At 45.1% G+C, this 27,503-nt stretch overlaps 1 protein-coding gene across 2 annotated transcripts; it reads right to left on the bottom strand.

Annotated features, from left to right (window-relative positions):
- Positions 1–508: 508 nt before the first annotated feature.
- Positions 509–26,088, bottom strand: SMAGP (small cell adhesion glycoprotein). 2 transcript variants are annotated; one of them, NM_001083793.1, is given in 4 exon segments: positions 509–1,819; positions 2,481–2,561; positions 24,991–25,062; positions 25,950–26,088. In NM_001083793.1, coding segments are annotated over 3 exon segments (294 nt in total). In that variant the 5' UTR covers positions 25,025–25,062; positions 25,950–26,088; the 3' UTR covers positions 509–1,640.
- Positions 26,089–27,503: the final 1,415 nt, after the last annotated feature.

Below are 27,503 nucleotides of genomic sequence, written 5' to 3'. Positions count from 1 at the left end.
AGGATTCTTTACTCAACTTTTTAGATCTCTTCTGTATATAACGTTTTTTATATCTCACCTAGAATTCAGATAAGTGTTGCTGTCATTGTTTTGTTTTTTTTCTTTTAATGAAGTCTTTGAAATAAATGCAGGAGTACAAGGCTAAGATTTGACCATTTTTATGAGATCCATTCTAGATTTTTAGATTTTTTTCATTTTATTTCCTAAGCACTTTCAGATTCTTAAAAGCCTATTAGGCCAGAGGAATTCAGAACATAAACTTAGAAATAAGGGAACAATTGAGTCTCCTCATTTGGAGGAGTCTCCTCCTGCCCTTAAGTTTGACTTGAGGAAAATGTTTTTTTAGTTTGACAACTTGTTAAGTTGTAAGTTGAGTGTGATCTTCGGTTTTTCCAAAATTCTGTTTGGAGAAATGCTGAAAACTGGAATATAAGTTGCTAAGATGAATTTCTCAACTCTTAGGTCTTACCTTGGGTGGACTTGAGCTTGAAAAATGAACACAATATAGTTAAGACCTTGAAGGAGGTTTAGTTTAATTCCAAAGTAAACAATGCATGGAGAGTTAATGATTTCTACCAAAACGCTGTACCTTTTAAATATGCCTCATTTTGAGATGGATGAAATGAGATAGAAAGGGCACTGGTGGGAAAAGTCACAGGTTGTTCCTGGTTCCCTCTGTGTGTACACAGAATGGATCAGGGACATCCTGGCCCTTGCCAGGATGGAGGCTAAACAACTCATCTCCCAGGGTCTATTTCTAATGATCCTCTTCTAGGACAAACTTCCCAGGACCATCTCTGCTGCAAACGTGAGATTGTTCTGGGAACTTCTGAAACTTCCCTGGGGCCCCCTTTGCTTGGGAGAGAACACAGGTAAGAGTTGAGTAAGCAAAAAATGGACATGAACTTGAGCAAACTCTGGGCGATAGAGGACAGGGAAGCCTGGCATGCTGCAGTTCATGGGGTCACAAAGGGTCGGACATGATTGAGAGGCTGAACAAAAACGACAGAGCAAACTGTCACAAAAGTTCCAGCAAAGATAAGTCGAAGTATAAAGATGGTGATTTTTTTGCACATGAGAATCTGATTTCTGTATCAATAAACAATTTTAATTCCGATAAAAATAGCATATATCTGGATCGTTGGGGGATAAGGAAAGGAAGGGCTCAGATTAAGGGACGTGGCATGTTCATCAGGAGGGAGGTCTCCACAGTTTCCTGGCCCAGCCTTTGCTTGTGCTCTGCCTCTGGGAAGAACTGAGGATACTACTTCCACTTGGCTTGTCACTAGGTGACCAGGTAAGGGACAGAGGAGCATCCAGTGACCCCCAACTCTCTTCTTCCCTTCAACCTGTGAAAAAGTGAAGATGCCTGGGCATACACTCCAGTGTTGCCAGCCCAGCACCATCTCACTCATCAGTCAGAAGCTGAGTGACAGAGGCCTGGCTAGAGGCGTGAGCAGCTAGCTTTGTGTCCCCGGTCCATGGTGTCGGTGATGCTGGCATTTAGGCCCATGTCCTGGAAGGAGCTCAGGTCTACCCATATCAATCAACGCTTCTCACCGGTTTCAGGTAAAACTTTAACCTAATAAATAGTGTGATAGCACTGGAACCTGGATAAGCTCCTGGGGGCCTGGGAACCATTAGATGAAATATTCTTCCTTTTCTCTGCCCTTGGCTGAGTCATTCTCCATCAGGACAACGGCGCCAGGCTCGCCATCTGCGGGTTCGTAGGTGACGTAGCTGCCTTTGTTCTTGTACAGGTAAAAGAAGATCAAAATCACGACTGAGAGCAGGGTGAGGAAGACCACGGTGATAACAACTTGGAAAGGAGAGGGAAAATGCAGACATGTTTCAGGATTCGGGCGTCTCAGTAACTCACGGGGTCCCCTGCTTTAGACGATTCCCTCACTCGTAATGAGGAGCCTCATGCTGTTAACTAGCGTCTAAGTCCATATTCTCCCACCAAGCCCAACTTCCTCAGCACATGATATCCAGAGTCTCCTTGGGCTTAAGGACTTTTGATTTCTGTCAAAATGAACTCCTGCTCAACTAGTTCCTGATGATTATGATAGAAACGGAAGGAGGGAAACAGGAAATCGCTTATCCCAACAGGAAGTTTTTAAATCCATAGCCTCCTGTAGGGGTTTCTGACCCCCCCCATCCTCTCTCACCACTCAACAAACCACACACGTCCTCATCCCTACCCCCACACCCGACTGCAGCATCCATAGGCAGTGCATCTATTTGTGGCCATCTCCCAACCTCTCAATTACTGGCACTGCCTCTGATGTGAAGCCTCTATGTGTGTAACATAACTTACATGCCAAAGTGAACCCACTAATAGATTTGGTCTCTAGTTTGTGGTGCTGTTCTGTACAGGGAGAATCTTAATCCATCACATTGGTTTCTTGGCTGTCTTTGGAGCAAGAGGGCCCCTGAGCTCAGAAGGCCACTTGGATTTGACTCAGAGTCTTTGTTACCTGCAATGAGAGCTGTGCTGGCTTCAGCTTCCGGAGACAGGGCCTCAGTGGCCTGTAGAATTGTGGTAGCCATCAGTTCTTCTGGAAAATTTAACAAAGTGGAAAAGGAAATAGGGTGGATTCTTTTGTTCTAAAACACATATTTATCCTTCAATTTCACCACCCCCACTTCTGCCGTATTCAAACTTTCATCATTTAACTCTTATAGGATATCTGTATAGAAAAACCTGGAGAACAAAGGAGAAAACAAACCACCACAATGAACATTTTGATAGATTCCTCTCTGTCTAACATAGTAGTTAAGAGTATGGGCTGTAGAATCTCCTAGTGGTACAGTGGTTAGGACTCTGCATTTGCACTGCTGAGGGCCCGGGGTTTGATCCCTGGTCGGGGAACTAAGATTCTATAAATTGCATTGCCTGGCAAAAAAAAAATACACACATACAAACATATATACATATATACCCGCAAGGTTCAAATCTGAGCTCTATCTTTCACTAGCTGTGTCATTTTTGGAAAACTACCTAACCCATCTGTGCATTTGCAAACTGGTGATAACAGTACCTACTTTATAGGGTTGTTGTGACATGTAGTAATTCAATAGGGTATGTTATTGTTAGGAATATACATGTTTACATAAATGAGATCAAATAATGAATGCATATACGTGTATGTGTATTTATATTATAGAGCACATGCATTTCTTTAATGTTCTTACAAACTCTTTGTAAACATTTTGTTTAAATAATGAAACATTTTTCCTTCCCTCATTAAAACCCTTTTCTTCACTTTCAGAGTAGGCCTTGCAATTTCAAAGTTTTTGAAATAAGGCCTCTCCTATCCTAAAATATATCCCATACCTCCTCCTCCTATATTGTCTATCTGTCCTTCAGAGCCTGTAAGTCCCACTTCTAAAAAGTCACTACCCAGGATTCCGTTTCCATAAGAAGTCAGGAAGCCTTTCAGTTTTCTCCTAGTCAGCATTTTACTGTAGGCGCTCCCCAGGTGGCGCTAGTGCTAAAGAACTCGCCTGCCAATGCAAGAGACTTAAGAGATTGGCTTGATCCCTGGGTTCAAGAAGCAGTGGCTGCGCGGACGCTGGAGGGCTACTCCACGTTCAAGGTCAGAAGGGGCAGCTGTGAGGAGATACCCCTCGTCCAAGGTAAGGAGCAGCGGCTGCGCTTTGCTGGAGCAGCCATGAAGAGATACCCCACGTCCAAGGTAAGAGAAACCCAAGTAAGACGGTTAGGTGTAGCGAGAGGCATCAGAGGGCAGACACACTGAAACCATAATCACAGAAAACTAGTCAATCTAATCACACAGACCACAGCCTTGTCTAACTCAATGAAACTAAGCCATGCCATGTGGGGCCACCCAAGATGGGCAGGTCATGGTGGAGACGTCTGACAGAATGTGGTCCACTGGAGAAGGGAATGGCAAACCACTTCAGTGTTCTTGCCTTGAGAACCCCATGAACAGTATGAAAAGGCAAAGTGATAGGATACTGAAAGAGGAACTCCCCAGGTCAGTAGGTGCCCGATATGCTACTGGAGATCAGTGGAGAAATAACTCCAGAAAGAATGAAGGGATGGAGCCAAAGCAAAACACCACCCAGCTGTGGATGGGACTGGTGATAGAAGCAAGGTCTGATGCTGTAAGGAGCAATATTGCATAGGAACCTGGAATGTCAGGTCCATGAATCAAGGCAAATTGGAAGTGGTCAAACAAGAGACGGCAAGAGTGAATGTCGACATTCTAGGAATCAGCGAACTGAAATGGACTGGAATGGGTGAATTTAACTCAGATGACCATTATATCTACTACTGTGGGCAGGAATCCCTTAGAAGAAATGGAGTAGCCATCATGGTCAACAAAAGAGACCAAAATGTAGTACTTGGATGCAATCTCAAAAATGACAGGATGATCTCTGTTTGTTTCCAAGGCAAACCATTTAATATCACAGTAATCCAAGTCTATGCCCCAACCAGTAATGCTGAAGAAGCTGAAGTTGAACGGTTCTATGAAGACCTCCAAGACCTTTTAGAACTAACACCCAAAAAAGATGTCCTTTTCATTATAGGGGACTGGAATGCAAAAGTAGGAAGTCAAGAAACACCTGAGGTAACAGGCAAATGTGGCCTTAGAATATGGAATGAAGCAAAGGCTAATAGAGTTTTGCCGAGGGAACGCACTGGTCATAGCAAACACCCTCTTCCAACAACACAAGAGAAGACTCTACACATGGACATCACCAGATGGTCAACATCGAAATCAGATTGGTTATATTCTTTGCAGCCAAAGATGGAGAAGCTCTATACAGTCAGCAAAAACAAGACCGGGAGCTGACTGTGGCTCAGATCATGAACTCCTTATTGCCAAATTCAGACTTAAATTGAAGAAAGTAGGGAAAAGCACTAGACCATTCAGGTATGACCTAGATCAAATTCCTTATGATTATACAGTGGAAGTGAGAAATAGATTTAAGGGACTAGATCTGATAGATAGAGTGCTTGATGAACTATGGACGAAGGTACGTGACATTGTACAGAAGACAGGGATCAAGACCAACACCATGGAAAAGAAGTGCAAAAAAGCAAAATAGCTGTCTGAGGAGGCCTTACAAATAGCTGTGAAAAGAAGAGAAGCAAAAAGCAAAAGAGAAAAGGCAAGACATAACCATCTGAATGCAGAGTTCCAAAGAATAGCAAGGAGAGATAAGAAAGCCTTCCTCAGCGATCAATGCAAAGAAATAGAGGAAAACAACAGAATGGGAAAAACTAGAGATCTCTTCAAGAAAATTAGAGATGTCAAGGGAACATTTCATGCAAAGATGGGCTCGATAAAGGACAGAAATAGTATGGACCTAACAGAAGCAGAAGATATTAAGAAGTAGTGGCAAGAATACACAGAACTGTACAAAAAAGATCTTCACGACCAAGATAATCACAATGGTGTAATCACTGACCTAGAGCCAGACATCCTGGAATGTGAAGTCAAGTGGGCCTTAGAAAGCATCACTACGAACAAAGCTAGTGGAGGTGATGGAATTCCAGTTGAGCTATTCCAAATCCTGAAAGATGATGCTGTGAAAGTGCTGCACTCAATATGCCAGCAAAATTGGAAAACAGCAGTGGCCACAGGACTGGAAAAGGTCAGTTTTCATTCCAATCCCAAAGAAAGGCAATGCCAAAGAATGCTCAAACCACCGCACAATTGTGCTCATCTCACACGCTAGTAAAGTAATGTTCAAAATTCTCTAAGCCAGGCTTCAGCAATATGTGAACCATGAACTTCCAGATGTTCAAGCTGGTTTTAGAAAAGGCAGAGGAACTAGAGATCAAATTGCCAACATCCGCTGGATCATCGAAAAAGCAAGAGAGTTCCAGAAAAACATCTATTTCTGCTTTATTGACTATGCCAAAGCCTTTGACTGTGTGGATCACAATAAACTGTGGAGAATTCTGAAACAGATGGGAATACCAGACTACCTGACCTGCCTCTTGAGAAACCTATATGCAGGTCAGGAAGCAATAGTTAGAACTGGACATGGAACAACAGACTGGTTCCAAATAGGAAAAGGAGTACGTCAAGGCTGTATATTGTCAACCTGCTTATTTAACTTCTATGCAGAGTACATCATGAGAAACGCTGGGCTGGAAGAAACACAAGCTGGAATCAAGATTGCCGGGAGAAATATCAATAACCTCAGATATGCAGATGACACCACCCTTATGGCAGAAAGTGAAGAAGAACTAAAAAGTCTCTTGATGAAAGTGAAAGAGGAGAGTGAAAAAGTTGGCTTAAAGCTCAACATTCAGAAAACTAAGATCACGGCATCTGGTCCCATCACTTCATGGGAAATAGATGCGGAAACAGCGGAAACAGTGTCCGACTGTTTCCTTGGGCTCCAAAATCACTACAGATGGTGACTGCAGCCATGAAATTAAACGACGCTAAGGAAAGTTATGACCAACCTAGATAGCATATCCAAAAGCAGAGACATTACTTTGACAACAAAGTTTCGTCGAGTCAAGGCTATGGTTTTTCCTGTGGTCATGTATGGATGTGAGAGTTGGACTGTGAAGAAAGCTGAGCGCCGAAGAATTGATGCTTTTGAACTGTGGTGTTGGAGAAGACTCTTGAGAATCCCTTGGACTGCAAGGAGTTCCAACCAGTCCATCCTAAAGGAGATCAGTCCTGGGGGTACTTTGGAAGGAATGATGCTAAAGCTGAAACTCCAGTACTTTGGCAACCTCATGTGAAGAGTTGACTCACTGGAAAAGACTCTGATGCTGGGAGAGACTGGGGGCAGGAGGAGAAGGGGATGACAGAGGATGAGATGGCTGGATGGTATCACCGACTCGATGGACATGAGTCTGAGTGAACTCCGGGAGTTGGTGATGGACAGGGAGGCCTGGTGTGCTGCGATTCATGGGGTCGAAAAGAGTCGGACACGAATGAGCAACTGAACTGAAGTGGGTTGGGAAGATCTTCTGGAGGAGGGCATAGCAACTCACTCCAGTATTCTTGCCTGGAGAATCCCATGGACAGAGGAGCCTCGTGGGCTATAGTCCATGGGGTTGCAAGGAGTCGGACATGACTGAGGTGGCCTAGCACATAGGGGTTTGAAAGGTAACAGTTAAGGAAGTATTACTGGGGACTCCCCTGGTGGTCCAGTGCTTAGGAATCCACCTGCCAATGCAGGAGACACGGGCTTGATCCCTGGTCCCAGAAGATTCCACATGCCCTGGGGCCACTAAGCCTTTGTGCTGTAATTACTGAAGCCCGCACGCCTTAGAGCCCGTGCTCCATAAGAGAAGCCACTGCACTGCAACTAGAGAGGAGTCCCCACTTACTGCACCTGGGGCAAGCCTGCACACTGCAGTGCAGACCCACCGCAGCCAAAAGAAATATATAAATGCAGTAAAAAGCAAACAAAAATTCCATTCCTGCTGACAACAGACATTTCTTTCAATGTCTATTTAAAAGGAAAAAAAAAAGGAAACGTTACTGTGGAACAGAGATATCCCAGGGAAAATAGTCTGACTGACCCTGGAAGCACCCATAAGAGGCATCTCAACATGCACTTGATAATAGCTGTTGTGTAGTTGCTACGTTGTGTCTGACTCTTTCCCACCCCATGGACTGCAGCTCACCAGACTCCTCTGTCCATGGAGTTCCCCAAGAATACTGGAGTGGGTTGCCATTTCCTCCTCCAGGGGGTCTTTCTGACCCAGGAATTGAACCTGGGTCTCCTGCATTGGCAGGCTGATTCTTTACTGCTGAGCCACCAGGGAAGCCCAAATAGGAACAGTAGCACTCATTAAGTCTCACCTTCTGCCAGGTATGTGCCAGGTACACTGCTGCTGCTGCTGCTAAGTCGCTTCAGTCGTGTCTGACTCTGTGCGACCCCACAGACGGCAGCCCACCAGGCTCCCCCGTCCCTGGGATTCTCCAGGCAAGAACACTGGAGTGGGTTGCCATTTCCTTCTCCAATGCATGAAAGTGAAAAGTGAAAGTGAAGTTGCTCAGTCGTGTCCGACTCTTAGCAATCCCATGGACTGCAGCCCAACAGGCTCCTCCGTTCATGGGATTTTCCAGGCAAGAGTACTGGAGTGGGGTGCCATTGCTGTCTCTGGCCAGGTACACTGGGGGTGAGCAAAAGAGACACCATCTACCTTCACGGAGCTCAGCCTCCACCACACCAAGTTCACAGTTAAGAACTTCGATACAGGTGGCAAAGGCAACATGCAGGTGAGCATGTGGCAGAGGGGCTGAGATAGTCTTCTGGCAAGAACAGCCCTCTCAGGAAGCAGGATTTGAGCTGCAAGCTGAAGCTGGGGTAGGAGTTTCCAGGGTGATAGGGGCGCGATATGGAGTACATCCTAGGCAGAGAGAAGAGCCTGCTCAAAGCTCTGAGCCGAGAGGATGTGAAGGCCACTGTGACTGGAGCACAGGGAGTGAGCCTGATTCCTATCTTGTCTGACACCTTTGGGATTCCACCCAGGATAGTGGGGAATTCTGCAGACGATCCCAGTTTTAACAGCTGCCATTTGCTAAGTCCCTACTCTGTGCTGGGTACTTCCTACACACAATTATTAATCCTTAGAATACCAGTCATTTCACAGGAGGTGTTTTTATTTGCTAATGTGGACTCCAAAGCTCCAGGGAGAGTTGTGACATGTCCTGTATTACTCATGAAGGAACAGTGGAAGGAGTCACGATCTGAATCCAGGACTACCCCTCTCAAAGCCCAAGCAAGGTTTTTTTTTTTAAATACTTTTTTGGCCACACCACACAACATGTGGGATCTTAGTTCCCTGACCAGGGGCCGAACCCACAACCCCTGCATTGGAAGTACAGAGTCTTACCCACTGGACAGCTGGTAAATCCCCCAAGCAAGCTATTTATACTAAACCTTCCTACCACTAGGGAACATCTTTTTTCCAACAGGGAAAAAAAGGAAAAAGTAGCGAAAGATAACTATGAGGTAGCACAACAAGATTTCCAAAAGTGCAAAGCTTTAAAAGATATGGACAAATACAGGAAAAATAAAACAGAAACAGAGGACCACAACCAAATACAGACTGTTGTGCTACAAAGATTGCTCTTTTAACGCGCACTTGCTCACAGGCGACTGGTGAACAGGGAATGATATCAGAATGATACCTGTCATGCTGGTTCATGTACAACTTCAAGCTTTCTACCACTAAAGAGTGAAAAGCGAAAGTGTTGGTTGTTCAGTCGTGTTCGACTCTTTGTAACCCACAGACTGTATGTAGCCTGGTAGGTTCCTCTGTCCATGGGATTCTCTAGGCAAGAATACTGGAGTGGGTTGTCATGGCCTCTTCCAGGGGATCTTCCTGACTCAGGGATCAAACCTGAGTCTCCTGTAGCTTCTGCATTGGCAGGCAGGTTCTTTTCCACTAGTACCATGAACTAAAGAGTACATTTTAGCAATAGAGAAAGACCTTAAGAAACATAAAATTCAGTATAAGTACCTTCCTTGGATGCAGGTATCAGTTGGTTTCCACTTATATTAAGCCATCTGGCGAAGCAATAAATGGAAACGAAGGTGGTAAAAAAATTTTCCCTCTATACAACACATCAGATGAAGGGAGACCCCTATACGAAATTTGCTAAGTTATTAAGCTGCTTCAGTCGTGTCCGACTCTATGCGACCCCATAGACGGCAGCCCACCAGGCTCCCCCGTCCCTGGGATTCTCCAGGCAAGAACACTGGAGTGGGTTACCATTTCCTTCTCCAATGCACGAAAGTGAAAAGTGAAAGTGAAGTCGCTCAGTCGTGTCCGACCCCCAGCGACCCCATGGACTGCAGCCTACCAGGCTCCTCCATCCATGGGATTCTCCAGGCAAGAGCACTGGAGTGGGGTGCCATTGCCATTATTTATCTCTATGCAAAAAACACCAGAAGAAGGCAGATCCTACATCAGATTTTTAATTTTGATGAAAACAGTCTTTCTTGGAAGTGACATCTCTCTGGAACCTACCTCTAATCTAGCTGGAAGCACACTCCCCAGGGCACAGGGGTCTAGGACGGACAAGGATTCGAGGTTCAACTGTTAGCAGAGATTTGACTGCTAATATTTTAATTCAGATTGTTGTTGTAGTTCTAGGGTTCTTGTTACAAAGTTACATAAGTTTTGAGTGTTCTGTCCCAATTCTGTATTTCCTGTAAGCCCATTTCCAGTAACGTGATTTCAGAAGGTGAGTCTTTAAAAAAATGCACATAAAAGCTAATAGCAGAAACTTAGAGAACCGTATCAGGAAACTGTACACAGCTCCAGCTGGCAAAGGACACTGGAAGGACAATTTTAAAAGTGTTATATTTGGAGCAAAAACAAGGAAATGGGACAAGTCTGCTGTCTGGCACTGAAACTAAGAGATTGGAGGTAACAGAGAGACTAGAACTCTTTCAGCCCCTTTTGCCTCTGTCTCCTGTCAAAGTGAATGATTTCTGCACTAAAAGAGTAGCAGGAGCCTTGGCGACACGGGGAAGTGAGCTCAAGAGAAGCGAAGCAAAAAGCACCAGGCTAATCTAAAAGGGATTCAGTTAAGTGACAGTCAAGGGCACTGAGAGGGTATGTTAATGGGACAGCTATTGGTGACACAGGAGCTTCTGAGAAAGACAGAGGGGCCAGAAGCCTGAAGGGCCACAGAATGGGGTGGGTTCTATAAACAACTGGTGGAAACTGATATCATTCCCAGCAAAATTCTAGTACAAGTTATAAGGGACTGCTTTGGGGGTCTTGAACTTGAAACCACAAGCATTAAGAGTTAGTGTGAGACCACTAGGAGTAAGCTAGGTCAGACAAGTCACACAGCCGTTTTAGACTGTCCAGAGAATGAGAAATTAAGAAGTTAATTCAACAAGTATTTATGGAGTATATACTTTGGACCAGCCTCTGTTCGATTATAGATTAGTTTGGTTATAGATTAGTGAACACAACAGGCAAAATCTCATGCGTTCATAGTTCCTTAAAAAAATTAAATAGAATTATCACATGATCCAGCAATTCCACTTCTGGGTATTTATCCAAAAGAAATGAAGGCAGGAACGGGGACTGCTTTTTGTACACCAATGTTCACAGCAGCATTATTCACATTAATAACTAAAGAGTGAAACAACTCAAGTGTCCATCAACAGATGAACAGATAAACACAAGATGGCATAATTATATATATATATATATGTGTGTGTGTGTATGTGTGTGTGTGTGTTATGTATATGGGCTTCCCTGGCTATGGTTTTTCCAGTAGTCATGTACGGATGTGAGAGTTGGACTGTGAAGAAAGCTGAGCGCTGAAGAATTCATGCTTTTGAACTGTGGTGTTGGAGAAGACTCTTGAGAGTTCCTTGGACTGCAAGGAGATCCAACCAGTCCATTCTAAAGGAGATCAGTCCTGGGTGTTCTTTGGAAGGAATGATGCTAAAGCTGAAACTCCAGTACTTTGGCCACCTCATGCGAAGAGTTGACTCATTGGAAAAGACCCTCATGCTGGGAGAGATTGGGGGCAGGAGGAGAAGGGGATGACAGAGGATGAGATGGCTGGATGGCATCACCGACTCGATGGACGTGAGTTTGAGTGAACTCCGGGAGTTGGTGATGGACAGGGAGGCCTGGCGTGCTGCAATTCATGGGGTCGCAAAGAGTTGGACACGACTGAGTGATTGAACTGAACTGGTGCCTCAAATGGTAAAGAATCTGCCTACAATGCAAGAGACCTGGGTTTGATCCCTGCATTGGGAAGATCCCCTGGAGAACAGAATGGCTATCCATTCCCATATTCTTGCCTGGAGAATTCCAAGGACAGAGGAGCCTGGTGGGCTACAGTCCATGGAGTTGCAGTGAGTCAGACACGACATACACACATACATGTGTATGTGTATACACACACACACAATGGAATATTATGAAGCATTAAAAAGGAAGGATGTTCTGACACATGCTACAACATGAACTTTGAAGATATGCTAACTGAAGTAAGCCAGTCACAAAAGCACAAATATCACATGATTCTACTTATTTGAGGTACCCAGAATAGTCAAATTCATAGATACAGAAAGTGGTTATCAGCAGCTGGGAGGAGAGGAGAATGAGGGGATACTGTTTAACAGGTACCGAGTTTCAGTTTGGGATGACAAGAAAGTTCTAGAGATGGATAATGGTGATGGCTGCAGAACAATGTGAATGTACATAATGCCATTAAACTGTATCCTTTAAAATGGTAAATTTTATGTTGTGTCTAATTTTACCACAATTAAAAAAAAACAAACCCATTTTGTCAAACAATTTACATCCTGATTGGGGGAAGATGGACCATGAACAGATAAAGAAGTAAAGGTTGCACCACATTAGACTTTGGTTAGTGCTATGTAGAAAATAAAAGCAGGAAAGGGAATCAGGAGTTGGACTGTGAATGGGGTGGCCAGGGAGGTGACTTGAGTAAAATAAACACCTACAGAAGGTGAGGGGGGAATTCCCTGGCAGTCCAGAGTTTTCACTGCTGAGGGTGCAGGTTCAATCCCTGGTCAGGGAACCAAGATCCCACAGGCTGCATGGTGTACCAAAAAAAAAAAAAAACACAACTGAGATTTCCCCATGGTCCAGTGCCTGGGAGTCCACCTGCCAATGCAGGGGACATGGGTTCAATCCCTGGTCTGGGAGGATTCCACATGCCTTGGGACAACTCCACAACTACTGACCCCATGCTCTACAGCCTGTGCTCTGCAACAAGAGGAGCCACCACAATGAGAAGCCCAAGAACCCCGACTAAAGAGCAGCACCCGCTCACTGCGACTAGAGAAAGCCCAAGCAAAGCAACGAAGACCTAGGACAACCATAAATAAATTAAAAAACTGGAATCTGGGAAGGAGGTCTGGACTAGAGATTTAAAAAGTCAGCACAGGGCTTCCTTGGTGGCTTAGTAGTAAAGAATCTGCCTGCCAATGCAGGAGATACAGGTTCGATCCCTGGCCCGGAAAAATCCCGCATGCTGCAGAAAACAACTCAGAGTCTGTGCTCTAGAGCCCAGGAGTCACAACTACTAAAGCCTGCATACCCTCGAGCCCATGCTCTGCAACAAGAGAAGCCACCACAAGAAGAAGCCCCAGCACTGCAGCCAAGAGTAGTGCCCACTCGGCACGACGAGAGAAAAGCTGTCACAGCAGCAAAGACCCAGCACAGCCATGAAGAAATAATTTATAAAAAATAAATAAAAAGCCAGCATATTTACAAACATGAGACTGAATGAGATCACCAGGAGAGTAAGTACAGACAAAGAGGACCACGGACTGAGCCCAGGGAGGGTTAGGAGGCTGAGGAGTAGCAGCCAGACAGACCAAGCAGAAGGACTACCAGGATTTGCCATGCAGAGGTCATGAGGAACTTTGACAAGAGAAGTTTGGTGAAGTGCTGAGTATAAATCCCAGGTTTACAGTGGGTTCAGGAAAAAAAGAGAAGGCAACCTAAATGTCACCTGACAGATGAATGGATCAGAAGACGTGGTGCGCGCGCACACACACACACACACACACAGTGGGATATCACTCAGCCATAAAAAGAATGAAATAATGCCATTTGCAGCAACACAGATGGACCTAGAGATTGTCACACTAAGTAAGCCAGACAAAGACAAACATGATATGATATTGCTTATTGTAGAATCTAAAAAAAATAAATGAACTTATTTATAAAACAGAAATAAACCCAGACACAGAAAACAAATTTATGGTCACCAAAGGGGAAAGGGGGAAATTAGGAGCTTGGGATTAACACATACATGCTGCTGCTGTTGCTGCTGCTAAGTCGCTTCACTTGTGTCCGACTCTGTGCAACCCCATAGACGGCAGCCCACCAGGCTCCCCCGTTCCTGGGATTCTCCAGGCAAGAACACTGGAGTGGGTTGCCATTTCCTTCTCCAATGCATGAAAGTGAAAAGTGAAAGTGAAGTTGCTCAGTCATATCTGACTCTTAGTGACCTCATGGACTGCAGCCCACCAGGCTCCTCCGTCCATGGGATTTTCCAGGCAAGAGTACTGGAGTGGGGTGCCATTGCCTTCTCCAACATATACATGCTACTATCTATAAAATAATTAACCAACAAGGACCTACTGTATAACACAGGGAACTATATTCAATATTTTTTAATAACCTATAAGGGAAAAGAACCTGAAAAAGGATACATAAGTATCTACTGAATAAATAAATCATTGAATCACTATGCTGTACACCTGAAACTAACACAATGTGTAAGTCAATAATTACAATTACACTTTAGTAAAAAAGAAAAAAAGAGAAGGAAAGGCACTGATGACAGTATATAAACTCTCTTATTTTTTGCAAAGGTGAGCAGGGAAATAGAGCTATAGCTGGAGGGGGGAAGAGAGTTCAAGTTTTTCTTTCTTTTTATTTTTTTATTTTTTTGAGTTCAAGTTTTTCGTTTTTGCTTTTTGGATGGGAGAAATGACAGTATGTTTATGTATGGATACGAATGACTCAGATGAGAGGGAACAATTGACGGCTGGAGCCACGTCCTTGAAGGGATGGGATCCAGTGCACAGATGGAGGAACTGGCTGCAGACAGCAGAGATCACTCGTGATTAATGTGCACGTGGGCACAGAGGCGGGTAGTATGTAGATGGGGGCAGGGGAGCCTTCGGTAGTTCTGAGAACTCTAATTTGCTCCAGAAAATAGAAGGTCATGTCATCAACTTAAGAGTAAGGATGGGGAGGGGGTGGGTTAGGGGAGTTGAAGGTGCTGCCTGAATAGCTAGCGTCTCATCCGAGAACACATGATTGAGTGTTTATAATATCTCTGTGGACTAACACAGCCTGGCTTTATTGAGGACTAAGTGGAGTAGTAATTGGCCATCAAGGAATGGAGTGATGCCAGTCTAAACAGAGCTTCTTCCGCTGGGACTTGACCTTAGTTCTTTTTGAATTGATACTATTATGACAGACCATGCCAGGGCCAAATTAAGGCCTTTATGTAATTCAAAATAAAAATGTTAAATCACAAGATAGATATAACAAAGTCCAATAATACATTTTCCCCTTATGGTAACAACTCTTTTTTGAGTTGTTACAACTAGCTTTTTGGCTAGTGTTTTAAAAATAGTGAGGGGGACTTCCCTGGTGGTCCAGTGGCTGGGACTCCACGCTCCCAATGCAGGGGGCCTGGGTTTGATCCTTGGTCAGGGAACTAGATCCCACATGCCGCAACTAAGACCCAGCACAGCTAAATAAATAAAAATAAATATTTTAAAAATACACATACATGAGGGAACTCCCTGGTAGTTCAGTGGCTAGGACTCTGTGCTCTTGCTGCTGAGGGCCCAGGTGCAATCCCTGCTCAGGGAATTAAGAGCCCACAAGTCGGGGAGCACGGCCCCCCAAAAAGTAAATATCAAATTCTTTGCAAGAGCTTTTGTTTTGGTGTTCTGCCTTATTGGTGCCTTCCACACAGGCCTAGTGTGGAAGGGTTTAGTGTCCTTCAGGTAAATACAGAGCCCAGTAGACCCAGGGAAGTTTTGGCAAATTTGTGAAAGACACAAAGTCAGAGGAGCCACTGATAAGTTGATAAACAGAGATTAAAAATGACTGGAGAAATGGGCCAGATTTAACAAGATGAGAATTCAACAGACTCCTTGCTCTTAGGTCCAGGAAATCAACTACTCACAAATAAAGCAGGGGGAAGCCACAGCTTAGTGGCAGCACCTATAAAAGACTTAGCAGTGGGATCAGTAGAAACTCACTGACGCTGGAAGCATAGACCTCAAAGCAGTGAAAGCGACAGGGAGGTGGTAGGATTTCGGACGCCTTTTAGTTTCTTCTATATCTTTTCCTTTATCTTTCAAATTTCTTACAATGATAATGACTTTTATAATCCTAAAATATTAAAAACTTGCTCTTATTTTCAGTTCAGTTAAGTCACTCAGTCGTGTCCGACTCTTTGCGACCCCATGAACTGCAGCATGTCAGGCCTCCCTGTCCATCACCAACTCCCAGAGTTCACCCAAACCCATGTCCATTGTGACGGTGATGCCATCCAACCATCTCATCCTCTGTCGTCCCCTTCTCCTCCTGCCCTCAATCATTCCCAGCATCAGAGTCTTTTCCAATGAGTCAGCTCTCCGCATCAGGTGGCCAAAGTATTGGCGTTTCAGCTTCAACATCAGTCCCTCCAATGAACACCCAGGACTGATCTCCTTTAGGATGGAGTGGTTGGATCTCCTTGCAGTCCAAGGGACTCTCAAGAGTCTTCTCCAACACCACAGTTCAAAAGCATCAATTCTTCGGCGCTCAGCTTTCTTTATAGTCCATCTCTTGCATCCATACATGACTACTGGAAAAACCATAGCCTTGACTAGACCGTCCTTTGTTGGCAAAGTAAGGTCTCTGCTTTTTAATATGCTATCTAGGTTGGTCATAACTTTCCTTCCAAGGAGCAAGCATCTTTTAATTTCATGGCTGTGATCACCATCTGCAATGATTTTGGAGCCCAGAAAAATAAAGTCAGCCACTGTTTTCCCATCTATTTGCCATGAATTGATAGGACCGGATGCCATGATCTTTGTTTTCTGAATGTTGAGCTTTAAGCCAACTTTTTCACTCTCCTCTTTCACTTTCATCAAGAGGCTCTTGAGTTCTTCTTCACTTTCTGCCATAAGGGTGGTGTCATCTGCATATCTGAGGTTATTGATATTTCTCCCAGCAATCTTGATTCCAGCCTGTGCTTCTTCCAGCCCAGCGTTTCTCATGTACTCTGCATAGAAGTTAAATAAGCAGGGTGACAATATACAGCCTGGACGCACTCCTTTTCCTATTTGGAACCAGTCTGTTGTTCCATGTCCAGTTCTAACTGTTGCTTCCTGACCTGAATATAGGTTTCTCAAGAGGCAGGTCAGGTGGTCTGGTATTCCCATCTGTTTCAGAAGTTTCCACAGTTTATTGTGATCCACACAGTCAAAGGCTTTGCATAGTCAATAAAGCAGAAATAGATGTTTTTCTGGAACTCTCTTGCTTTTTTGATGATCCAGAGGGTGTTGGCAATTTGCACCATGAATATAAATATGGCCTCTAATAATGGTATCAGCAGTGCAGTCCCACTCTGTGCCACTCCTAGGCTGCTGAGTTGAGTCTGGGTGTTTTTGAGTTAAGCAGGCAACACATTGAATGGCTTGGAAACCATATCAGATAAGGAAAGCTTGCAAGAGAAAGCTCAGAGTGAAAACCCGGTCAGGAAGCAAGGACTAGGACTTGAGTGCTGTCTTCGAATACATCAACTTGTACAAGAGGACTACTGGCAGAAACTAATGGGAGATGGGTGTCTCCCCCAGAGAATGAAGGGCAAAGTGGGACAGATGCTCCATGGGGAACGGGAAAGAGAATTCCAGCTCAGAAAGGGTAGCTGAACTAGCTGACCCTCCAAGACTTTTCTCAGTCTTAATGTTAGAATTTTTGAAAATATGAAGTCTTTTATCAGAATTCTCTTCAAATTCAAATCTTCAAACTGGTGACATCTCAGTGAAATCTGTAGTTTGTTAACAGTATCGTGCCAGTGTTAATTTTTTGGTCTTCACAAATGTACTGTGGTTCTCCATATCGATGGCAAATGTACCGAATGACATTTGAGGTAACTAGAGGGTACTGTTTCTGTCCTTTATCCAGCCCATCTTTGCATGAAATGATCCCTTGGTATCTCTAATTTTCTTGAAGAGATCTCTAGTCTTTCCCATTCTGTTGTTTTCCTTTATTTCTTTGCATTGATCACTGAGGAAGGTTTTCTTATCTCTTCTTGCTATTCTTTGGAACTCTGCATTCAGATGCTTATGTCTTTCCTTTTCTCTTTTGCTTTTCGCTTCTCTTCTTTTCACAGCTATTTGTAAGGCCTCCCAGATATCCACTTTGTCTCCTGCACAATGTCACGAATCTCCATCCATAGTTCATCAGGCACTCTGTCTATCAGATCTAGTCCCTTAAATCTATTTCTCACTTCCACTGTATAATTAGAGGGGATTTGATTTAGGTCATACCTGAATGGTCTAGTGGTTTTCCCCACTTTCTTCAATTTAAGTCTGAATTTGGCAATAAGGAGTTCATGGTCTGAGCCACAGTCAGCTCCTGGTCTTGTTTTTGCTGACTGTATAGAGCTTCTCCATCTTTGGCTGCAAAGAATATAATCAATCTGATTTCAGTGTTCACCATCTGGTGATGTCCATGTGTAGAGTCTTCTCTTGTGTTGTTGGAAGAGGGTGTTTGTTATGACCAGTGCGTTCTCTCGGCAAAACTCTATTAGCCTTTGCCCTGCTTCATTCTGTATTCCAAGGCCACATTTGCCTGTTACCCCAGGTGTTTCTTGACTTCCTTCCTACTTTTGCATTCCAGTCCAGAATATAAATTGCATTATATATTCCCTATAATGAAAAGGACATCTTTTTTGGGTGTTAGTTCTAAAAGGTCTTGGAGGTCTTCATAGAACCATTCAACTTCAGCTTCTTCAGCGCCACTGGTTGGGGCATAGACTTGGATTACTGTGATACTGAATGGTTTGCCTTGGAAACTAAGAGATCATTCTGTTGTTTTTGAGATGGCATCCAAGTACTGCATTTTGGACTCTTTTGTTGACCATGATGGCTACTCCATTTCTTCTAAGGGATTCCTGCCCACAGTAGTAGATATAATGGTCATCTGAGTTAAATTCACCCATTCTAGTCCATTTTAGTTTGCTGATTCCTAGAATGTCAACGTTCACTCTTGCCATCTCCTGTTTGACCACTTCCAATTTGCCTTGATTCATGGACCTGACATTCCAGGTTCCTATGCAATATTGCTCTTTACAGCATCAGACCTTGTTTCTATCACCAGTCCCACCCACAACTGGGTGTTGTTTTTGCTTTGGCTCCATCCCTTCATTCTTTCTGGAGTTATTTCTCCACTGATCTCCAGTAGCATACTGGGCACCTACCGACCTGGGGAGTTCCTCTTTCAGTATCCTATCACTTTGCCTTTTCATACTGTTCATGGGGCTCTCAAGGCAAGAATACTGAAGTGGTTTGCCATTCCCTTCTCCAGTGGACCACATTCTGTCAGACTTCTTCCACCATGACCTGCCCATCTTGGGTGGCCCCACATGGCATGGCTTAGTTTCATTGAGTTAGACAAGGCTGTGGTCCATGTAATTAGATTGACTAGGGCAAGGAGATCCAACCAGTCCATTCTAAAGGAGAGCAGTCCTGGGTGTTCTTTGGAAGGACTGATGCTAAAACTGAAACTCCAATATTTTGGCCACCTCATGCGAAGAGTTGACTCATTGGAAAAGACTCTGATGCTGGGAGGGATTGGGGGCCGGAAGAGAAGGGGGTGACAGGATGAGATGGCTGGATGGCATCACTGACTCGATGGACGTGAGTCTGAGTGAACTCCAGGAGTTGGTGATGCACAGGGAGGCCTGGCGTGCTGCGATTCATGGGGTCGCAAAGAGTCGGACACGACTGAGCGACTGAACTGAACTGAACTGAAAGGGTACTGTACTATGTTTTCAACTTTTCTATAAACTTAACATTATTCCAAAATAAAATGTCTATTAAAAACATAACAAATTTTAAAGAATCTAAAAAAAAAGACTGGGTATACGTTTGTGTATATAACTGGTTCACTTTACTGTACAGCAGAAACAAACACAACATTGTAAATCAACTATACTTCAATTAAAAAAAGAAATCAGGGTCTTGCCTGGTGGTTCAGTGGTTAAAACTTTTGAGCTTCCACTACATGGGGCAGAGGTTGGATCCCTTGTGAGGGAACTAAGATTCTACACATCATGTGGTATCAGATCAGATCAGATCAGTCGCTCATTCATGTCCGACTCTTTGCGACCCCATGAATCGCAGCACGCCAGGCCTCCCTGTCCATCACCAACTCCCGGAGTAGCCAAAAAAAAAAAAAAACAAAACAAGAAGAAGAATATGAGCTCAACTCTATGCAGTAGAATTTTTCTCAGACTATGGTCACAGGATGTTCGAGTGAATGAGCTGGGGCCTTTGGGCCGACACAAGATTTGAACCCGTGTCTCTTATGCCTCCTGCATGGGCAGTCGGGTTGTTTACCACTAGGGCTACTTGGGAAGTCCAAGTATCACAATGGTAATCTATATTTGTGACTTAGAGCTCACAAAACATACGCTATTTTATCTCCACTCCAAGAATGTGATGTAACTAGGGTTGGTGTTATCACTACGTACAAGCCAAAAAACTGAGGCAGCTCAGCAAGCTTCATCCACCAGCCCCCCGTCACTCAGCGGTTGGCTGGGCCAGGCTACAAATTTGTCTCCTCACTTTAAGGTTCTCTCCAAAGTCTGGAACCATCCCTGTTCACTCCAGCCTGAACAGTTTGTTGAACTGTCCACTGGGTTTGGTTCTCAGAGCTTGACTGCAGGATGGAAAGGGTGTTCACTGAAGCACCGTTTGCAAGAGTGACACATATCTGAACATCTATCAGCAGAGGAATGATTGAATAAATGACAGGCCATTCATTCTGGAAATAGTACACAGTTGTTAAAAAGAATGTGGTAGAGCTGCAATTACTGGAACAGAATATATGGTTAGACAAAAAAAGCACATTGCTAGGGCAGTATGTGTAATATGATTACATGTTTGTAAAGAAAAAGTAAGTTAAAATAAAACTATAAACACACACACATATATACACACACAGAGAGAGAAGTCTAGAAGGTTATTCCCTGAGGGGGATGTAATAACTTTGTAATGAAAAAAACAACAATGAAATAAACTAAGTTCAGGAAACCTGGCATTAAGTGGAAGGAATGGTTTACTTCCATGATCTCCTTTTCTTATCCCATTTCTCTCCTGTCTCCTCTTCCAAACAAAGGAATAAGAATGCTTGTTTGTTCCTTCCCTTCTTAGACATGGAAAGACTGTAGCACTGATTTTCTTTAAGGAGGGAGGCCTGGGGCTGAGGACCACAAGATTTGAGATTTGAGGCTAACCCAAATCCTAACCTACAGTAAATGAACTTCAAGATCTATTTGGCTCACCTACCCTTTTTTTTTTGTTAATGTTAACCTAGATACTGGTTGGTTTCTTTGTAGCCCTTGTTCCTGGGCTAAATCTCTTATCACTGAGACATCAGATCCTTTGCCACCTGAGTCTGCCAACCTACTTATTTGCTCTAGCCCTGCCCAGCACAGGGCGGCTCCCTGAGTTCTCCTTTCCATGGGAACCCACCCTGAAATTCTGTTTCCTTTCTTCTTCCTTCTTTTTCATGTGCCCCGGCCATGGGGTGGAGTGGCTGAGAGCAGCACACTATGATGGAAAGAATACAGGCTTTAGAATAAATCAGACTTGGCACACTATCCTGCCTCTGCCATTATCATTCAGAGAAAGCAATGGCACCCCACTCCAGTACTCTTGCCTGGAAAATCCCATGGATGGGGGAGCCTGGTTTGCAGTCCATGGGGTCGCTAGGAGTCGGACACGACTGAGTGACTTCACGTTCACTTTTCACTTTCATGCATTGGAGAAGGAAATGGCAATCCACTCCAGTGTTCTTGCCTGGAGAATCCCAGGGACAGGGGAGCCTGGTGGGTTGCCATCTCTGGGGTCGCATGGAATCGGACACGACTGAAGCTACTTAGCAGCAGCAGCCATTATCAGTTGCTTAACCTTGGGAGAGTTTCTTAACCTCTGAACATTTAACTTCTCTGAACCTCAGTTTTTGCTTCTTTAAAATGAGAATGAAACATTCTCACAGGACTTTCCTGATGGTCCAGTGGTTGAGAATCTGCCTGCCAATGCAGGGGACACAGGATTGATCCCTAGTCTGGGAAGATCCCACATGCCTCAGGGCTACTAAGTCCGTGCGCCACAGTTAATGAAGCCCATGCACACTAGAGCCCATGCTCTGCAACAAGAGAAGTCATCGCAAAGAGAAGCCTGTGCATGGCAACAAAGAGTGACACCCACTTGCTGCAACTAGAGAAAGCCTGTGCACAGCAATGAGCACCCAGTGTAGCCAAAAATAAATAAATAAATAAAGTTTTAATAAGTGCTCATAGGATTGTGATGAAGAATAACCATGATGAAAACCCCTGAGCGTCTAATCTAGAGTGAGGACAACCTAGTGTGACTAGGTGGCAAGGGATTGGGCTTTACTTGGTGGGGTGGGCAGAGCCCACAATGCCAAGTTCCACTCCACTTTCCTTCCAAGAGGGCAACTTACGTACTATGTACAACAGGCAACGTGCTAGGATCCACAATACTTCTAGGGGCCCATGAAAATGTTTTTTAATGATCTTAATTTCTTTTAAATCAGAAGAAAAAATTGATGAATGTTTATGTCTAGGACACTGTAATATTGTTATATCAATCAATTAATTATAAATATAATCATTAGTGATTTTATTATATTGATATTATATTCTTCCTTACAGCAACACAGTTGTAAAATACAATTTTTAATATATTACCTTTTTCAAATGGAGGAATGGGCCCACAAAGGCACACGTGCTAAGGGCCCATGAAAGTTACAATGTGGCCCTTACTTTCAACTTTACAGATTGACTGAGGAAAATGGATGTGAGAGGGCATAGGTAGGGAGGTGGGGAAGAGACATGCAAGGCCCTCAATGATCACATTCTTCCCAGTGCAAGCTCTCACCCTGTGGAATTTTTTCCATTTCTGTCCTAGGAACTTTATTAATACATTTGCTTGGACTCATTGGGTAGGGGATTATATGGTATGTTCTAAAATACCACTCTACTCAAGTCATTTGGTGGGTCAAAATTGTAAATATACAACTCAACAACAAAAAAACCAGACAATTAAAAAATGGGCAAGGACTTGAACAGACATTTCTCCAAAGAAGATATACAGATGCCAATAAACACATGAAAAGAGGTTCAACACCACTAGTCATTAGGGAAATGTAAATCAAAACCACAGTGAGATACCATTCACACCCATTCGGATAGCCACTATCAAAAATCAAAAAATAACAAGTGTTGTAGAGATGTAGAGAAATTGGAACCCTAAGCATTGCTGGTAAGAATGTAAAGTGTACAGCTGGGAAACAGTATGACAGGTCTTCAAAAAATTAAACAGAATTACCACACATTTTTGCAATTCTACTTCTGGGTATAAATCCAAAAGAATTGAAAGCAGGGACTCAAAGAGATATTTGTAAAACCATGTTCACAGCAGCAGTATTCACAACAGCCAAGCAAGCCAAGTATCTACTGATGAATGAATGAATAAAAAAATGATGTACTTATATACATATATATGTATATAATATTACTCAGCCTTAAAAAGGAAGGAAATTCTGACACATGCTACAAAATGGATGTGCCTCGGAAATGTTATGCTAACTGAAATAAGCCAGACACAAAAGGACAAATTTTGTATGATTCCACTTACACTAGGTACTTAGTCAAATACAAACAGATTGAAAGTATAATGGTGGAGGCCAGGGGCTGTGGGGCACGTAGAATGAAGAGTTATTATTTAATAGATACAGAGGTTCAGTTCGGGAAGGAGAAAAATTCTGGAGATGGATGGTGGTGATAATTGCAGAGCAACGTGAATGTCAATCAATACTTAACAGCACTGAACAACATGCCAAAAAATAATCAAAATGGTAACATTTATATTATGTTTATCTTATCACCAACTTAAAAAAAAAAACAGGAATGTATATAGTTCTCCTTTTGCCCAAGTTCTAATTCCTTAGCTGCCAGCCAAGCGTCACTTCTCTTCCCTACAGGCAGGTATACTCTGGAGGCCCTGTCTTCTCCCTCAGGATACCCTCCAGGGTAAGCACAGGCTCTGCAGCTTACAAGAGGTGGCACTGCCTTTGTCCGGAATCCCTGCTGCACCCCTCTTGGCCTGTATAAACCTCACCCATCCTTCAAGCATTAGTGCTTCATCCCCTTCCCCGCTCATGAAGCCTGTACTGACTAATCTAGCTGGTTACCCATTTCTGCCTTTTCTTATCTCTCAGCAGACAACTAAAGATCTGCATTGTGTTCATCACCAGTCATACAGGACAGCGCCTTCAACTTCCCCTGGGGTTCTCACTCACTTGTTTCCGCAACAGAAAAGCAGAGAATGTCTATCCTAATGACAGATGAGACCGTATATGAAAACAAAAGTATACAGACTAACCAAGGTTTCATTCTTCCCTCATCCCAATTAACATGCAATGAAAACAAGCTTAGTTTGTCCAGCTAAGTTTGTTTATGAAATGAAAGGCGGGACTCCATTCTCAATGTGAAGCAGAAGAAGAGGGGATACTAGCCTGAGGAACAAGGGTTAACAATAGTTTCAGGAACAAGGGGGTTTTGATGCTGGAGTGAATCATCAGAGGAGTGGAATTAGAAAGCAGGCTGAGGGACTTCCCTGGCAGTCCTGTGGTTAAGAATCTGCGCCTCCACTGTAGGGGGCCAGGTTCAGTCCCTGGTGAGGGAACTAAGACGCCACACGGCAGAGATTTGGGGAATCCCACACAACTGGGGCCCGGGGGAAAAAACAAGCAGAATTCCTTCCCAGGAATAGATGGACTTTTCTTACAAGCACCCAGTAATAATAACCCATGTTTTTGAGTGTTTACTAGATACCAGACACTGTGTTCAGTGTTTTACATGGATTATCTCATTTCACCCTCACAGATAATCTCCTAAGGTACTATTTCCCCCATTTTACAAATGAGGAGACTGGCGCTAAGAAGGTAGATAATTCACTCAAGGTCACAAAGCTCTAAGTGGTACCAGGAATGGGCCCCGGTCCATGAAACTCGATTCAAACTGTACTGAAGCGTGCAGTCAGGTTGCCTTTGGCTTCCTCCCGGGTTTTGTGGTGTCAGGCAGGTGGAGAGTGGTGGAAGAGTCTTCCCTTTTGGGCTGAGGCCTCAGGGAATTCCGGAACTGGGCTGGGGGTGAGGGACCTGAACTGGGAGAGGCGCTCACCTACCTGCTGGAGGAGGCGTGGTTGGAAAGCTAGTCATCGCGGTAGGTGATCGGGCACCGGTAGGGAGGTGCGGGTCTGTAGGAAAAGGGACAGAGCCCAGCATGAGGTGGGTGGGCCCGTGCCTGGGGCTGAAAACGACCGGAAATCCCAAGAAAGCCTCTGGTGCCAGGTTTTCCTGAATCCCTTCGCCTCCCCCCACCCACCCTTTCCCCTTTAAGCGTCTATCCCGAGATCCCTTCACTGGGTCACCACGTTTACCTAGGAGGTTTATCAAGGCCTGAGAAAGTTAGGTAGAGTCTGCAAATTAGCAACGGACCCGGGCTCGCCCAGGCGCGGTAATAGGTTCCCCCCCTACCACCGGCTCTCCCCCAGCCCGCGAGTTGGGGGAGCCGTCCACTAGGTGTCAGGAGAGCGCAGGGAGGGCAGGCCCCCGGCCCAGGCTCGGTGGCGGCGCGGGGGCAGGGACCCGGCCCCGCTGGGGGAGCCAGGAGCAGGGAACCGGATGGAGGGTCCTCAATCGTCCGCCGGCCCGTCCGAGACGGCCGGTTGTCGGGGCCCGGCTCGCCGCCCCCCAGCGCCCCTCGGTCGTCCGCTGCGCCGTCCGCGCGGTCTACCGACCCCCGCTGGCCGGGCCCCTGGGCCCGCCCCCCACTTGGCCCTGCCGAGACTGGGACACCCTGGGGCCCTCGCCGCGTCCACGATCGTCGGGGCTCGCGGCCCCCGCCCCGGCCCGACTCCGCCCCGGCCCCCTTTACCGCGCCAGGCAGGGCTTGCTGCGCTCCGAGGGCGGCCCGTCCCGGGCACCGGTTCCGAGCCGCCGCGACGGGAGGCTCCAGCAGAGGCCCAAGTTCGGCAGCTCTGGGTTTCAGTTCCTCCGCGGCCGCGGTGGCTGCGGTGTGAGTGTGGGCGCCCGGCGCGCCCGGCCCTCCCGCCCTGCGCAGTCCCCTCCCCTGCGTGCTCACCTTACCAGTCGGACGGGCGGCGGGGACGGGCGGACGCCGCGCGTCCCTCTCAACTCGACGGGGGCGGGCACCGCAGGCAACGCGGGGACCCGCCGGGGACTCGGAGCTGAGGAAGCGCGCAGGGACGGGCAGAGTTAGCTGCCGAGGCCGGCGGGAGTAGGGGTGGGGGTGGGGTGGGGGCGGCCGACTGGGTGGGACAGGAAAAGAGGAGAGAAACCGCCCTCTGCAGGTTCCCTCTGCCCGCCGGGCCGCCTCTTGCTCCCCCGGGAGGAAAGGCTGCTTTTCCTTCTCCGTTTGTCACTTTACTCTCCATCCGGAGCCGCTTCCTCCCCCGCCTCGAGGCTTCTGAGGGCACGGAATCTGATGAGCCCCGGGTTAGTGCGATCCATCCGCTTTCCCCGCCACCGACATTATTTGAATTTTCAGCAAATGAAAAGTTACATTTCACTTGAGTTTGCATGTCATTTACGTAAATAGGTCTGTGTGCAGAAGCTTGGAACCTTAAGCTAACGTAGTGGGCACACCTCGGGCCGGGGAGCATGGGGGTGCGGTGGGGAGAGGAAAGATGCCCGAATTCTTCTGAAGAGATGTGGTACAGAGGTTAAGAGACTCGTGGACTTGGGACTCAAACAGTCCCAGCTCCGCTGCTTCTTAGCCGTGTGACTTTGGGCAGATTAGTTAACATGTCTAAAATCTGATCCCTCATCCCTGAAATGGGGGACTGAAAAATCATGCCGTTTCAGTGTGGTTCTAGCACCTGGGAAACACCTCCATTTGAGACTAATTAATGCCAGACTTTAGTTACCTCTTGACTCACTTCTTTGTGGCAGGAAATGTTCCCAATTAGTGAGCTCGATGAGTAAGGCTGTAATGTCAGTGTTAACACAGGCTCTGGAATCTGCCCTGCCGTTTGATCTTGGACAGTTCTGTTTCATTTCTCTTATCTGGAGCAGTACCTGTCTCATAGAATTACTGTGGGGATGGAACGAGTTCATATATTTAAAGCATTAGAAGCTTACCTGGCACAATAGTGAGTGCTCAGTACATGTTATCTTGGCTTCTTACTTACTAGTTAGAACTCTTACGTTGCTCGACTTCCCTCTAAGTGTTACAGACTTCTATGCTTGCTTCTTATTCCTGGAAGTTCTCTAGCTTTGGGAATCAATATTTATATAAATTAGATAGAGGCATGAATTGTACCTGCTCATTTGGGAAACAAGGACTGAAAGACAGAGTCTCAGAGAATAGGGGCATAGAATAAGGGGAAAAAGCAAAGACTGCATCTAGAGGGGGGGGGGGGCGGTTAAAGAGGGCGGGGACACATGTATACCTATGGCTGATTCATGTTGATGTGTGGCAGAGGCCAACAAGATACTGTGAAGCAATTTTCCTTCAGTGAAAACTAAATAAGTTTGGGGGGAAAAAAGCAAAGAATAAATAAAATAATAAGTAAGCAAAGATAGTTGTTTTTATTCCTAAAGATACTATTTGATTGGTTAAAAAAAGGAAAAAACAAAATAAGTTGATTGAATTCATTCACTTAAATATATATTC

The sequence above is a fragment of the Bos taurus genome, chromosome 5, assembly GCF_002263795.3.
Source record: "Bos taurus isolate L1 Dominette 01449 registration number 42190680 breed Hereford chromosome 5, ARS-UCD2.0, whole genome shotgun sequence".
NCBI classification, from domain to species: domain Eukaryota; kingdom Metazoa; phylum Chordata; class Mammalia; order Artiodactyla; family Bovidae; genus Bos; species Bos taurus.
This window is presented reverse-complemented; position numbering and strand designations above follow the sequence as displayed.

What these genes read in the sequence shown, in the direction of transcription:
- SMAGP (XM_059886794.1), bottom strand. Translation starts at nt 25,024, where the DNA reads ATGACTAGCTTTCCAACCACGCCTCCTCCAGCAG. An exon ending in AACCACGCCTCCTCCAGCAG is followed by an intron (nt 2,562 to 24,990) that starts GTAGGTGAGCGC and finishes TAAATTTTCCAG; the next exon opens with AAGAACTGATGGCTACCACA. An exon ending in CAGCACAGCTCTCATTGCAG is followed by an intron (nt 1,820 to 2,480) that starts GTAACAAAGACT and finishes CTCCTTTCCAAG; the next exon opens with TTGTTATCACCGTGGTCTTC.